The sequence below is a fragment of the Balearica regulorum genome, chromosome 1, assembly GCF_011004875.1.
Source record: "Balearica regulorum gibbericeps isolate bBalReg1 chromosome 1, bBalReg1.pri, whole genome shotgun sequence".
Taxonomy (NCBI): Eukaryota; Metazoa; Chordata; class Aves; order Gruiformes; family Gruidae; genus Balearica; species Balearica regulorum.
Window position 1 is genome coordinate 2,571,215 of NC_046184.1, and position 14,962 is coordinate 2,586,176.

A 14,962-nucleotide genomic window follows, 5' to 3' on the forward strand; every position below is an offset into this window, starting at 1 on the left:
CAGATCTCGCACAAGGTGGAGTGTCCTGTGCAGACCACGGAAAGGTTTTGCACATGCTGCAACGTCAATGATTTTGCAGAAGTTTCCTTTCCAATGGATGTCGGGTGAACCCCCTCTGCTCCCAAAGAGCACACCAAGGGTCCATCCATGCGGGGTGCACGGGGAGCTGAAGAAGATCCACTGGATTGAGTGAAGTCTGTGTACGTCAGTTGAAGTTTAATTGAAAATGGAATAATCTTTTCAGCTATCAAATAGCTTTAGACGGCTGTAGCAAGAGTTTGTCTTCATTTCTGTAATACATACTTGTGAATCTATAGTAAATTTAAATGTCTAAATGAATTTCTTAGACATGTCAGATTACAAGAGTCCCATTAGGACTAATGTGGGAAAAAATTAGTGTAGACTAGAGCAGATTTTTTCTCCCTGCAAGCTGTTTAAATTACTTACTATAAACATGAAGATTTTTTTTTTTTTAAAAAAAAGCAACCCTCCCCAAAAACCCAACCATATTTTTAAATTATTTCCATGTTAGTACTCAGAGGCCTTGATCCCCCCAACAATTAGGCATACGGACATGTGATTAGCAAAAATTACTTTCATACACTTAGTGACATTTTTACAGTCTGTGGACATATGGCAATATTAAGAGATTAAAATCTGTCAATATTTTTAATACAAACTTGTCTCTGAGAGAAAAAAGGGAGGAAAAACCCTGAAGCTTTTGATTACCACACACAGCTAATACAGAAAATTAAAAAAAGTCATTAGCCCTTTTGAAACCCAGCGCCATTTTATTCAGCCTCCATCTATCATATTCCTCTTTAAGGGCACTTTCAAGCTCAAAACCAACATAGGCAGGATTTTCTAATGATGCCAGTTTAATGTGATACCTCCAGATAAACGTTGAGCTTATTTTACCTGTGTATCTTCCCGCGATATATCACTTTCTTCCCTTTTTCCCCTGTGTAACTTCAACACCCAAACAGAATGGTCACTGTATGAACATCTATTTTCTACTGCTGCTAAAAATGCACGCGGTAAAAAGAAAGCTCAGATTATAACGACACCGAGCGCAGAGAAAAAGACCTACTAGGCGATTGCTTCTAAGGAAACAGCAGTTGCAGCAACTGCATAATACATAACACATCCTCCTCTTTAGAAACGGGGTGTAGAAGTAGAAGGAGAAAGCTCCTTTGGACGTCAGAAGAATTAGCTCCAGACACATATGGAAATTCCATTTAGGATAAGAATCAGTGACAGGAAACAGCCAGGAGGGACTATTTGTACTGAAATACAAGCCATTAACTTGAGCCAAGCTAACAGCAAATGACTGCACTGGCAACTGCTGGCTGCAGATAATTAGTTTAGAACCTATTTTAACATGAATATTTTATCGTGCAGCACAAAACTCATTATGGAGAAGAATTAGAGAGCCAGGACGTCTGGAAGCACTGGAGAGGTGATCTGTCAGGTCCCTGTAAAGAGCCTTCCCGGAGAAAGCGAGTTTAGTGATTCAGCGAGACTGGATTTCATTAAAGCTACAACAATCCATTAAGGACATATCTGGTGGCAAGCTCAGGAGTGCAGGTAACTGACTGGATTTTAATGACCTAACTATGTGCTGCCGTACACACGTACACAAAATTCTTCCTGGGAAATTCAACGATTTGGTCCTTTTCTGCCGTGGAGCTACATGTCCCGGTGTGTGAAAGCCAGAGCATTAAAAGCTGTCCTCTATATGCGCAGTAAAGACACCGAACTGCTGGACGAGGGGGACAGTAAAAAGGTGGCTCAAATACATATTTGGTACGCTGGTTGGAAAGAGAATCAAAAAAAAGTTAATTTCCTGGGACTTCTCTTTTTTTTTTCCAGCAGACAGAAAATTAAATACAGATCCCCAAGACCTTGGGTACACTCAGTCATAAAGAATGTTTCGATTAGCTGAAAACACGGTATTTTCAGCTGAAACTGTTCTTCTAGCTGGAACTGAACAGAAAAGCTGGGGCTTTTAAATAAAGTAAGAGGGAAGAAAGTAAATGCACACGTTTGAATTTTTCGATTCCAGATGCAGTTACTTGGGAAGAAATGGCCCTCGCAAAATAATTGTATAGACATAACAAAAACAAATCTCTTCTGATATGTCCTGAAGTCATTACCTATTACATTCAACTCCTTAAACTGCCTTCATCATTTAGAGCCTGAACACCATCCAATATACATAAAAACTGTCTTACACAGATGAGTATCTGCCGCATGCAGTTAGCATCTGTGGCTTGATTTAAACGCCAGCCGCAAGCAGTCCTGGAAAGCAGAAACCAGAACTTCGGATGTCCAGCACTTCTTCCCTTGGGTTATAAAATATTGCACACCTCTCTCCTTCGTTGCACCAGAACAAAACCTGAGAAATATAACACAGTGCCAAAACTACAGATTATTGCAAAATCACGCATGACGTTACTTTAAAAAAAAGTTAAAAATAAGATATGGGATATATATTTAAAAATAGATAAATTTCCCTGCATCTCGTACCAGTGCAACACCCGCAACGCTGGGTTGTAACAGCACCTGCACAGAGAACCTGACTGCTAGCGTTTGCAAACAACATATATTTGGCAGAAACTGGCCTGTTTTACCTCTGCTTGTTTCAAAGACCTTCTGGATCAAGCTTCCTTTGGGTCCGAGGATGAGGACTTGGGTGGGCTCTTGTTCTAGTCAAGGTAACCTGTCTATCCCAGTTCTAAACCTGGCTCCACAAAGGAAAATCCATTGAGAAAAGAAACAAAACAGATCTGGAGAAGAACTGGAATCCAAAAAAATTGAGGTTTGGTGCTACTCATCTCAGTAACAGACGATATATAAATGCATCTCAACTGTATTCACCCATGACAGCTATTGGCAGAACATGCCTGGCTCTTTTTTTAATCTCTCCATATTACACTTCATTTCTCACAGTTTCTGCATTTAATCTTGACTCACAAAATAAATAGCCTGCACTGAGGAAAGACATGAAATTAAAATTTTAAAAAGATAACAGAAAAGAAGCACCACAGGAGACTATGGGTGATCACCAGAAGAGATTTTTAGTTGCCAGCATAAACAGTCGGGATGATGAAGATGGAGGAATTCTCTGAGGGAAAAGATGAAGCAAAGAGCTTATATTCTACTCAGAAGGTCCATCTCTTCTCTAGAGCACCTAAACATGTTGCTGAATCTAGCGACTGGGGTATAAATGCAAGGTTTTGCACCCATGGGCTCTTTACTTCAGAACCCAAATACTCTCTCTACAAGTGAGAAGCAAAGAAGATGGCATCATGCTATAGTGGCAGGAAGTTCTACCAAGATTCATTTAATTCAGTCACATCAAACTCTTATCTGTGTGGAAGATAGAATTCCTGCCCAGACAAAAAGATGCTAGGGAAACATAAGAATTACAGCTGGTTAATGCAGTGGTTTATATCTACCCTGCGGAATAGGGTAAATTGTTCTTGCCTACAGGAGACCTCAGCTGCATGGGTCAAGGGAAGTTCCCAATCAAAAATCCCTACCACAATGTCAACCAAAGCTTTATGGTGACCACAGCTGTCTGTGAGAACTTGAAAAAGTCCTGTTCCCTATTGTACAGAGCCTTGGAGTACCACTCAAAACAATCAAGATCACCCAACTGCAAAATTATTTTAAAAGAAACCAATGAAATTCTTTCTGGCTATACGAGTGTGGAAAGGTAAATATGGCAAGAGTACCTAAAGCCACTTCAAATCCTTTCCATCGAGGCAGCACATTGCTTATCCCTAAGGTACGGGTAAAACCGCAAGAAATTTTGGGCAGGATCTAACATCAAATGAGTAGAGGCGTAGTTAAAACACGAGTGATGAGCATGGAAGGATTTTTGCAAAGCTGGATGGTACCTTTATCACCAGATATCAATGGAAGAATTTAAAAAGACAGTCCTAAAAGCATGAAACAGCTATGCCATCCCCATCACATCACCAGAACAACCTATATGTGTGAGAAAAGTAACCTATGGAAAGCAGGAGGAGACAAAGCAGCATGCTTGTAACAGAATAAAAGAGGACACAGGTCTTCCTATCGAGAGCAGATCTACGAGCACTAGAAAACATCTCTGATTGAAGAAAAGCAGCCCCAAATTGTACCCTTTGACTCTGGCCTTCAAAGATTTGGGGTCACACTAGCCAAAACTACACCCTGTGCATCTGCCTTTTACACCACCGAGCAGCATATGTACAAGGTAGATCTGACCCCATAGCAGTGAGGAAGGCCCCACACCTAGAAGGAATCCATCCTACAGGTGTTGCAGAACATTTTCTTTAACTACAGATGCTGGGTTGGCCAAAACTGTTCCAAAGACGTGATGAACCAGCACTAATCTCGTGTATTTGCTTATTGACATCTGGAGATGCATGTACCGGCAACGGGAGTGTTTTAACATTACTCCCTCTTTCCTCAACACTCTGCCAGTAAGAATTAGCGTATCAGGGAGACAGACCAAGCCCAGTAAAACATAATGAGGGTGTATACTTACTCCATCACCTTGCTATTGAGCTAAGTATTCCTACAATTAACTGTGATGCAACTACATGGCTTTACACCATCCAAAGCAGTAACACAGCTGCTTGAAAATAAGATTTTATTAAAAAAAAAAGATGTTAAATATACATATATATATCCATACATGATTTTCTGTATTCTATTTTAAAGAAACCCTCCTTAGCAGAAAAGCCTTACAGCAAATCATTCATGGGATGTATTTTTCTTTCTTTTTCATCATTCAAAATAGTAAATGTTATTAATCACATCATTATTTCTGAGCCATGAAGAGGCATTTAAACCAGTTAGCAGTATTACTTTTGAAGACATCCAACCTGCTTTAATTCCATCTTCTCACAGAAGCTGAATCAAAACAAAAATTAGTTTGTCTTTTTGGAAACAAGAAAGCGTTTGGAGCCCACCTCACCCCCACTAACGAGGTGTTGGAAACACTTGTTCCTGGATTACTGACATGCTCATTAAATCCATTTGTTTATTTTTTTTTCTTCTTCTAGTAATTACTGTAACAACAGCAAGTCACATAAAACTTCAGCCTTTACCACTGCAATCTCATTTCACTGCTGTACTTATTTTGCTTTATTTCTTCGGCAAATTCAGTGACTGAAAATCAGCTTGACTACAGGTGGTAGGCAACCAGAAAGAGTCACCATATGGAGATCCATATGCTTTGGCACTATATCAGCATGTGACAGAATACTGCGATAAGATCGCAGAACAACCGAGGGACGCCACATTACTTCTTTCTCCAACTGACCTCGAGTATTTAAATTTTAATCTCATGCTGCAGAAGGCATTCAAAATACTGCATGAGACATCAAGTGTAGAGGAGCCAATTTTTTCTCTTTTGCTAATGTGAAAGCTCCAGAGTTGGGCAGAGAGTGACAGAGCCAAATCATGGAGGATTTTAATATTCCGTTAGCAGCGAGCACTTACACAGTCCCTTTGCAACAATACTACAGAGATCCCAGATCCCAGACCTTGGGCTTGCTGCTATGAACAGCCACTACAAAGTCACCACAACTCATGAAACGGGTCCAACTTCGGAAGCTCCCACCTCGCTCTTACGTGTCGGTTAACAGCAGAACGCGACTACGCGGCAGAGCTGGCGTAGCGCTTGTACAATGATCCTGCACAAAGATTTGCACCTAACTGTAATACAACACATTGAAACTCAAAATAGGAACTAAACTCGCTTGCTTGGGCTTAGCACATCAATGGTTTTCATGCATCTCACTTTAATCTCAAATAGGCATTTAACAAGAACCTTTTTCAGAGCTAAAAAACTTTCAGACAAAGCTTGGCTTCAGATCCCCTGGCTTTTATCACTGGTACAAGGCAGAATAAGAAAGCACAGAATGGAGCATAAGATTTATCCCCCTAATAACCTAAATCTGATCTCCATGTTCTTTCATACCGCTAAACGCAGAGATAACTAAAACATGCTCCTCCAGAAAAATAAACTGGGAAGATAACAGCATTTTTTTTAAAGACTTCAACCCAGCGGATCAATATCCTGTTGCTTAAGAAAAGGAACGTAAAAAAGACGGGGCTTTAATTTCCATTTCAAGAACGGGGTTCAACATCACCTACCATTCAGCAATAGCTAAAGTGCTTTTTAATTTTGTCCTCGTGCCAAAGCATTCAGAGAACAACAACCAAAAGGACAAAGCCAAAGTTCAAAGATTCAAGACACAAAGCAGAGCTGAAGCTCTTGTACAGATGGGACACCGAGCTGTAACCTCATTTAATTTGTTGCAAGGAGATGTATTCAGAAATTCCTGTTAATGGCAAAGAAAAAAAGAAAAATGAAACAGGCACTCGGAAATCAAGATGTTGGAATCAGAGAATTTAGGGAAATGGCTTTCGCACAAAGGGGTAATGAGTGTTTGGCGGAAATCACTAAGATAGGTCATTGTGCCAAAAAGCGTTTTGCAAGAAATCCATTTATGCACATGTTGAAAGGATTACAGAGACTGGGGAGAAAGAAGAGAAAACAAAAAGACACTGTTTTTTCAGGTCACTCGAGATTTAAGAAATTGCCACTGGTCCTGAAATGAACTGAATAGTTGGTAACATCCTATATTCTTCCCTGACCACTGACATCAGTTTATACTCAGCTCTTGCCCAGGAACCGTATTTGGGGCCACAGAATAGAAATGAAGAAAAATGTATCAGAGCTGCGGACTTTTCCTACATGGCTGCTTTTAGTAGTTATATATAAAATAGCTCCTAGATGGGGAGTATAATTTGATTATTTCAAGACACTAACACCAAAAATAGGTCACAATCTCATGGAATCCTTTGGGAAAGGTCTCAAAGGGAATTCAAGAAATTGTGTGCTAAGCCAGGGGAGCCTGTTCTTTTGCATCCATTCACTGCCTGTCGGATCAGATGTATCTGGAGATCTTCCTCCAGCAGTGGAGGCTGCATTACAAGGTGGCACTGGACTATCCTCCTCCTCATCCCTCTGCTACTAACCTGGGGTACAGGTTAATCCTTGCCTGGGAACCTCAGACCCTAGATGAGTGGCAAAGTGTTGAGGGGAATGCTGGAAGGTGGAACAAAGAAAAAACCCAAAGTCTCCCTTAGGTTCAATCCTCTTCCACTCTTCAGGCAAAAAGCCTGCAAAAGAAGACACAGAAGGCAGGAAACTTTACAAAGAAAAGTTGAACAAAAGTCAGAGAAAGGAAGCAGGAACTGTCCATAACAGCACAGCAATCGACCCTAAAAAACCCAAAGGGTTTTGTACCTGACAAAGTATGGAAGCAGTTTAACCCGTGCAGAGATGCTGTGGGCATTGCACGATCCACCATGAATTTTGGAGAAGGCATTCGGATGAAGTGGATTAGGACATACCCAAGAGTCAGGCAGTACAATACCGCCTTTGGCAGTGCACGTAAATGAGGAAAAACCCTCTCTGCTCCTTCCTTTATTGTTCTGTAAAATCGACTTAACATCAAGACACTTTACACAAGGCTTACACTGACTAATTAGGAATATTTCTATAATACTTCAAAAGCCTTTATATGAGGACAGTATTTAAGAGGAAAGTGTTTTGTTAAGGCTGGAAATGGTTGAGAGAAAACAGGGATAGTTAGCATAATATATGGGAACTCGGAGACTAAATGAGTTTAAGAAGAGAGATGAGAACAATAGAGTATAACCAGGAGGACGAAAATACATAACTAAATCGGGCCTGTGTTAAGGAGATTGTACTGTTTGCAAAAAGCCTTGGGAATTTTCGGTAATAAACACAACTTCGACTCAGCAATTAAAAAAAGTGTTTGTAAAAATAAAGCTGTTCTTAAACTTACAATGTTCCTTCAAGAGTTTCCTTAGGGAGCAGAGATGTAATTGTGTATAAACAGCTGAAATTACTCTTGTTTGTAAATTGTGTCATTGTTCATTTCCCCTGCGTGGCGGTTCTAGGTAAATCTCAGTAGCAATTAATTGACAAATAATATGTCCCAAAACCTGGTATTTTTTTCCACCATAGGTGGATATCATCAGGAAAAGGTAAATGCTGGTTTTGTTTAGGTTTTTGTCTATAGGTATGATATATCTTAAATAAAGAAGCATTATCAGAATGCCATTTCTTTATGACTTAGAAGGCAGAAAACTTATATACAGATTCTGGGTTCCACCAAGGTTTAGACAAACAGGTACCAACACATTATTTATCCTCAAAGAACGATCTTCCTTTGGTAGCAGTGATTTCCACACAACTACAACCCCGTAACACATCGCAACATGAAAGCTATAAAATATCTGCTGAGAAAGGAAACCACTACACTTCTGTCCTTGGGTGAACCCTGTGCTCGGGCAGAGTTAGTTACACTCAGTTTTATGCTTTCCAGACTCCGCTACAGCTTTAAAACCGCTGGTCAGCAGCTGACAAACCCAAACCTAAGCTGATTTTAGAACCAGACATGAACTTTGTAGCTATAACCTGCCTTTGTATCTGTTGAGGTCCAGTATGAAGTTTTCACCTGCAAGATACTGCTCTGGCCATTTGGAAGATACTCCTGAATTATAAAGTCCATTCAGTTTTGCAAGTAGCATCTGCGATTCACCTTCACTGGGGATCTTGAGACCAAAGGCTTTCCATGCCACCAGAGACTTCAGAGAAGCAGGCTCTGCCACCCTTGCATACTTCATATTCCATTTAGCCCATCTCTATGTTAAGCACCGCAAGTTTTCAAGCACAAGGTCTCCCTACATCCATCATCCTTCTTCTCATTTTTTTCCAGCTGCCCAATGCTGCCAAGCCAGAGCTTCAATTCATCTGCTTCTTCAGGTGGAAGAATTCAGAGGCAGGAGATGCTGAACCCTGACAAATCCCATCCCAGGTACTACACTATTTGAATACATCCTACAAACAGACCAAAAAAGAGAAAAGCACAAGAGGAAACAAGGAACTGAGCTTATTCCTAAAGAGTGTTTTTTTTGACAAGTGACAACGTCGGCACTGGAAGCAAGACACCAGGGTAAAGAAGCCACCAGAGTTTGGTTTAAGGACTCCAATTAAGTCCAGGACTCCCTAATGAAGACTGCACGCAGGAATTAGTTGTTTCCAACACGTGCTCTCATACTTTGTTGCTTTTGTTAAGATGGAGCTTGCATTTTCTTTTAGCATTTTTATCTTCACATTATCTTTTGAGCTAGGAAATCAGACCATGCGTCAGGTGGACTTTTTAGAAGACAACAGCGCCCTGGCAAGACCCTGGTGCCCGAAGCAAGATGTTAACCTTTAACCAGGTCTGATGACAGCTAAAGAGGATGGAAGCACCTTTTAGATGCCTTCATAACTGGTTAAAGGTTAACTGTAACTCTCCTCGACAGAGCAGATCTGCCACTGACAAATACCGCATGACAGTCTTTCTTGTTCACTTTAACAAGGCTTGCATGGTCTGTCATTAATTAAGATTAATGCCAGTGAAGTCTATGGCAGTACTGACTCAATTATAACACTGAAAGTTGGGCAAAAACTCTTGAGAAAGCATTGTATGCAGAAGCTGAGGGAGGTATTGGGGAACATACACCTTTGCAACTCAGCAAGGCCTTGCTCAACTCGCTTCAGCTAGAAAAAGCCTGGTCTTCAGTGCAGAAAAAGCATTACAAACCCCTTTGCCCAACGCTTATTCCATCAGCAAGTCTTAAACGCATGCACATATATCCATCCTTGTATATAATTCTAGCATAAATATACTTTCCTCAGTGTGGAGAAATTTAGGGGGTTACATAGGCATTGACTTTGGTGCCTGGCTAGCTTCATTCTGACACTTCTGACTCCTGTTATGCTAACTGGGCATCACTGCTGGTTAACTTGCAATTTCAGCAAATTACTAATAAATTACCAGAATTCTCCTTGCACCGGACTGGAACCTTTTGTGGTTATAGTTAAATAAAAATGCCAATTGAGGAAAAGCAAATTATTCTTTAAAGGAGATGTGGTGGGCCCACAGGTAGGCAAGTGACTCCTCTGAATGCAATAGGGCACCGAAAGATTTGATGAATAACAGCAGTCATAAGATTTTATGATCATACTCTGCACTTATGCTTGTAATTCACAAAAAAACATTTTCAGTTTTTTATTCAACACAATATTATGTCCAAGGACATTCACTGGCTATTGTAGGAATGGGGGGATATTTGATCTGTACGTGCACAGAGTAACATGAAGCTCTTGACAAACAAACGCGAGGCACAGGCTGTGTTTCTGCGGGCACATGCATGGTTGGAGGCATCAACGTTGGGTTCTAGAGCCAGGGTCCTCCCACCACCTCTCAGGGTTCTGCACCGACCTGAGCATCACTTGCGCTTCCGAAATCACATCCCATCGTTGCTCCTGGCAAAACATCCTTTCCGCTGAATTGTGGAAGCCCTTGTCTGTCCTCTGAGCCCACAGAAGTAACGATGGGAAGGCTGGACTAGAAACCCAAAAGCTTTACCTTGGACCTTCAGAGCAAAGTATTAACCACCCTGAAACAAATTCACACGTAACCTACAGTTTGTAAATATGACCTGACTGCTTATTTTGATCAAAACTAGTACAAGACTTGCAGAAAGTGAGTAAGGTAGAGAGGCAGGTAGAGCCCCGAGGGAAAAGGGAAGAAATAGAGGCAATAATCAAGTAAAACCCAGTTTAATGATGCAGTAAAGATTTATCCCAGGGATAAAACAGGCAGAGCTCTGACACATGGTTCTCTGCGCTAAACACAGTTCATGTTCCCTCCCTCTTTAATGATTTCCCACCTTCCCAATCTTCACAGTCTTAAATACCAATTCTTAAACGCTTTGTCTCATTAACACCGAGGGCCTAAGCCATTAATATGAGCGATGCTTCAGCCTAAAACCAGGTTTCTGCTCCAGTCCTGACAGAGTGGGTGTTAAACAAAAATAGGGAACACATGCACGTGCTAATGCAATTCAATAGCGTGAGGATAAAAACCAGCAGAGAAAACAGTTATGAGCCCTTGATTAAGGCCTGCGTTAAACTATCAGGCCCCATCAAAAACCCCCTTGATGCGTAGCTATTTGGCCACACACAGAGCTGTGATTTCCATCCACTTTAATAATCAGGGAGTTCGGATTTACCGTTAATGTGACATTGATGAACGGGAATGACGCTAATGTGACATTGATGAACCGGAATGACAGTTCAAGCTTGATTAAAATTAGCCACAGCTCTTCAGCACAGGACAAACCAGAAGGGCTTGACATACAACTTGCAGCTCAGATACTTCTGAATTAAAAAGAAAGAAGAGGGTGAGGCAAAGGACAGCGTGGGGGAAAGCAGCGGAAAGCTGCTGAAGAAAGTCAACAAAGGATATTGTCCGATTAAATCTAGAGTCCTTCAACAAGGCTCATCATCTCAAACCTTCGTCCCATTGCTCAATTCATCTATTTTTGATTTGTTTGCGCGCTCCTGCAAAACCTAAACCATTCCACATATTCTGTCTTTATATCTGCTTCCCAGAAGTGCAAGGAAATTCTCCCCAGCGTGGTCCCACCTGCCAGATGTTACTTGCACCTCTGCTCTCTACCCCTTCTCCTGCCCACACTCCACAGAGCTGGTGTGCCACCTAGGTGGCATATAACATCTTCATTAAGTGATGTATCGCCTTCTGTCCATCTGAAGGTCTCTCACCTCCTAACACACGTCTCTGTGCAAATCCCTAAACTGACAGACAAAAGAGTCCGAGTTAAAATGTTAACGTGGAAGACAGAAGGTGAGTACCTACACACACTGCTTCGTACTCACAGTTATAGCTCCTAAGGACTTCACTGGGCACCCACACTTAAACTTTAAGACCCAAAGACTCAAAGTACAAGGCATGAAGACTTATCAGAAGCTCCAAAGTAAGCCAGCACTAGATATGGAAACAGGGCAGAGCAGTTCTGCTTGAGAATTAGAAAAGTTATGAAGTTAAATAAGCCAATCCCAGCCCTTCAAAATCAGACTTCTAATAGTAAACCCTGTTCCTAAAGGGAAACACCTGCTCGCTCACCAAAACTGCCTGAAGGACATTCACAGCAATGCTAAAGAAAAGTCTAAGGAATCCCAGACTGGTTTGGGTTGGAAGGGACCTCACAGACCATCTAGTTCCAACCCCCTGCCATGGGTAGGGACACCCTCCACTAGACCAGGTTGCCCAAAGCCCCATCCAACCTGCCCTTGAACACTGCCAGGGAGCCAGAGGCAGCCACAGCTTCTCTGGGCAACCTGTGCCAGGGCCTCAGCGCCCTCACAGGGAAGAAGTTCTGCCTCAGATCTCATCTCCATCTCCCCTCCTGCAGCTTCAGGCCATTCTCCTTGTCCTGTCACTCCCTGCCCTTGTCAAACGTCCCTCTCCAGCTTTCCTGTAGGCCCCAAAATATCGAAACACACAACTGCTCAGGCCTGGATTCTGTTCACTAAAACATTTCCATAAGGTTTAAGTTTAGTACAACCACTCATGTACTCTCATGGTCAAGTTCATCTCCACAAACACCAACCCTGTCCACAGCGAAGTTCTGCGAATGCTGCAGCTCCTTATTCAGAGGATCGCAGTCTTGTTAAAAACCCAGCGCTAACATCTCAGGACGTATAGCATTTATAGAGTAGTCAAAAGCAATCTCCCAGATTTTGTTTCCAGCTGTGAATTAGTTGAAATGGCCCTAACCTTCTGTAGTTACATTACTTGTTCCTTTTATAAACAAAATATTCTTTCATTCATGATATAATTTCCTAGATTATCCATTATTAAAATTCCCCTCTCAAAAATGAATTTACATCTGAATTATCTCATTACTTCTGAACAAGCCAATTATTGCCTCTAGTGAACAAAATAATTAGACTTGTGCTCACTGCATTCGAGATCTTCTTCAGCAGTCCCAGTGTAATCACAGTCCCAGAACACAGAAGTACATAATGCAAAAGATACAAATATATAGGACAAGTGCACATAGAACACGTAATTGGAGCAGCTTTTTTCTCCCGAATACTGTTTACCAAATAAATAGGTTAATTTTTTGTATATATACACTCAGATATTGAGTGCACAATGCAAACCAGAAATTTAAACTCTACTCCAGTCAGGACTGATAGCAGCAAAGAAACTCATTTAATTTGTTTCTCCACAACCGGAGTCCAAAGTCTTCTCACTCCTTTGACATTTTGTCTGTGCTATACTGTGTTATCCCAAATATCATAACACACTGCCTGAAGAAATGTTCCTAGAGGTTGGTGACAAGATTCATTTGTAGTAAACTAGATTTTAACCTATATTTATAGTAGAGAACATAGACTTTGCAACACGTAAAAGTCTCCTCTAACATCCCAATACCTTCTCCTTCCATGAATGGCTGGCATGGTCGGCAAGCCTTTAAATATCTATTTTCACTACAGCATTAATACAAACGCTGCAGTACAGGATTGCCATTTCCAGGCTTTGCACCGCAGTGAAAGACAACTGCAGCCTTCCCTTGCTAAAATATCCTTTACAGGTTCAGAATTCGATCTTAAGCTCGCGGGAGCCTGTTAAATAAAACTACCGAAGAGAGCGTCTACCTGCCTGGGGATCGGTGAAGCTCCAAGCTCTAGTACTGTCCACACTGGAAGGTGGTCAGACTTACAAGGGGTACGGCGGCTACTCCTACCTACCCTGAAGTACTCATCCTGAAGTCCAAGAGGAAACCAGCATCAGCTGGAAACAGAATCAATCCTCAAGTCCAAGTCCAATGTTTTAGCTGAACGACCAACTTTCCCACCCCAACAAAAGCTTTGCATTTGCTTCATTTTCAGATCTTTGGGTACGTAGATGTGTTATTTAGAAAGAAGATAATTTTCTACAGATTTTGATGTTTTTACAAGTCTTTATGCTTTTGGGACTCCTGCATTCTCTGAGTCTTTAAAGAATGGAGAATGCCACGGTAACCTGAACACAAACCACCACATCAACATGGGTGTCACCTACCTGTTTCTATTTTTTTTTATTTTACTATTATTAGCTTTGAAAACCTCTCAATAAGCCGCTGAACTTTGCTGTTTGAAAATCAGCTGACACCCCAACTATGAAATACAATCGCTCTATCACTCTGATTACTTTCTTACATTCCTTCCCTAACACACGTCAGTTCTAGCATGCTTTTAACAGCTAATACATCACAGACCTGTAGGGTCAGAGGCTAATGCATTATAATATGTGAAAACACGGTTTCCCAGCTGCTTTCAGGTGATATAAATCACTGATCCTAAGCCCTAGTGGTTGGGTTTTTTTGCAATAGCCATTACTAAAAGCAGGCCAGAATGGATGTGGGGTGAGCAGAGTCTAAGTGGCAATTAGTGATACAGATATTTACAGTCCCAGTTCATCCGACATACCTGGGACAGAAACGAGTCTGGTTTACAATCTGGGCCACACACAACAGAGTTGTTTCTTTGCACTGAATACTGTCAATGGAAAAAAAAAACAAACCCAAAAAACCAGAGCTTCCCAGCAAGGTCCCTCCCGTATTCGTTGCCGAAGAGCATATACTGTTAAACACGCCTTTTGACAAGCTTCAAGCTATATAAACAATAGGTCTTTTATTACCAATTTGACTCCCAACACTGGACTCCACGAGTCCTCTTTGACAAAAGAGCTGAAGCGGAACTAAGTAACATCTTTGTACTTGTCACAGCAATTGACATAAGAATAAAATGGAAGCAGGTACTTACACAGCAAAGCAGGTGGAGAAAAACATCACGGGAAGTTCAGCATCTGCGAGCGGTTATATCCTGCAACCCCCATCAGTATTAGGTAGGGGTGAGCACGGTAAACTAAAAGGCAAATATTCAAAGGTGGATGGGACAGGACTTTACCAATGGACAGGTCAATATTCTTTTGAATTTACCGTGAGATAAAACATAGCA

The 14,962-nt window shown here is 41.4% G+C and overlaps 1 protein-coding gene across 5 annotated transcripts in view; it reads right to left on the reverse strand.

The window, feature by feature from the left end:
• Positions 1 to 14,962, reverse strand: part of EXOC4 (exocyst complex component 4) — a 403,799-nt gene that overhangs the window by 248,246 nt on the left and 140,591 nt on the right. Inside the window, exon 10 of one of the 5 annotated variants that reach the window (XM_075756335.1) lies at positions 7,025 to 7,188. The exons of the other annotated variants lie outside the window; for them this stretch is intronic. Within the exon in view, the coding sequence (XP_075612450.1) occupies positions 7,040 to 7,188 (149 nt within the window). The 3' untranslated portion in view covers positions 7,025 to 7,039. Of the gene's footprint in view, positions 1 to 7,024; positions 7,189 to 14,962 lie in introns of those variants that run through there. 5 annotated transcript variants of the gene reach the window in all.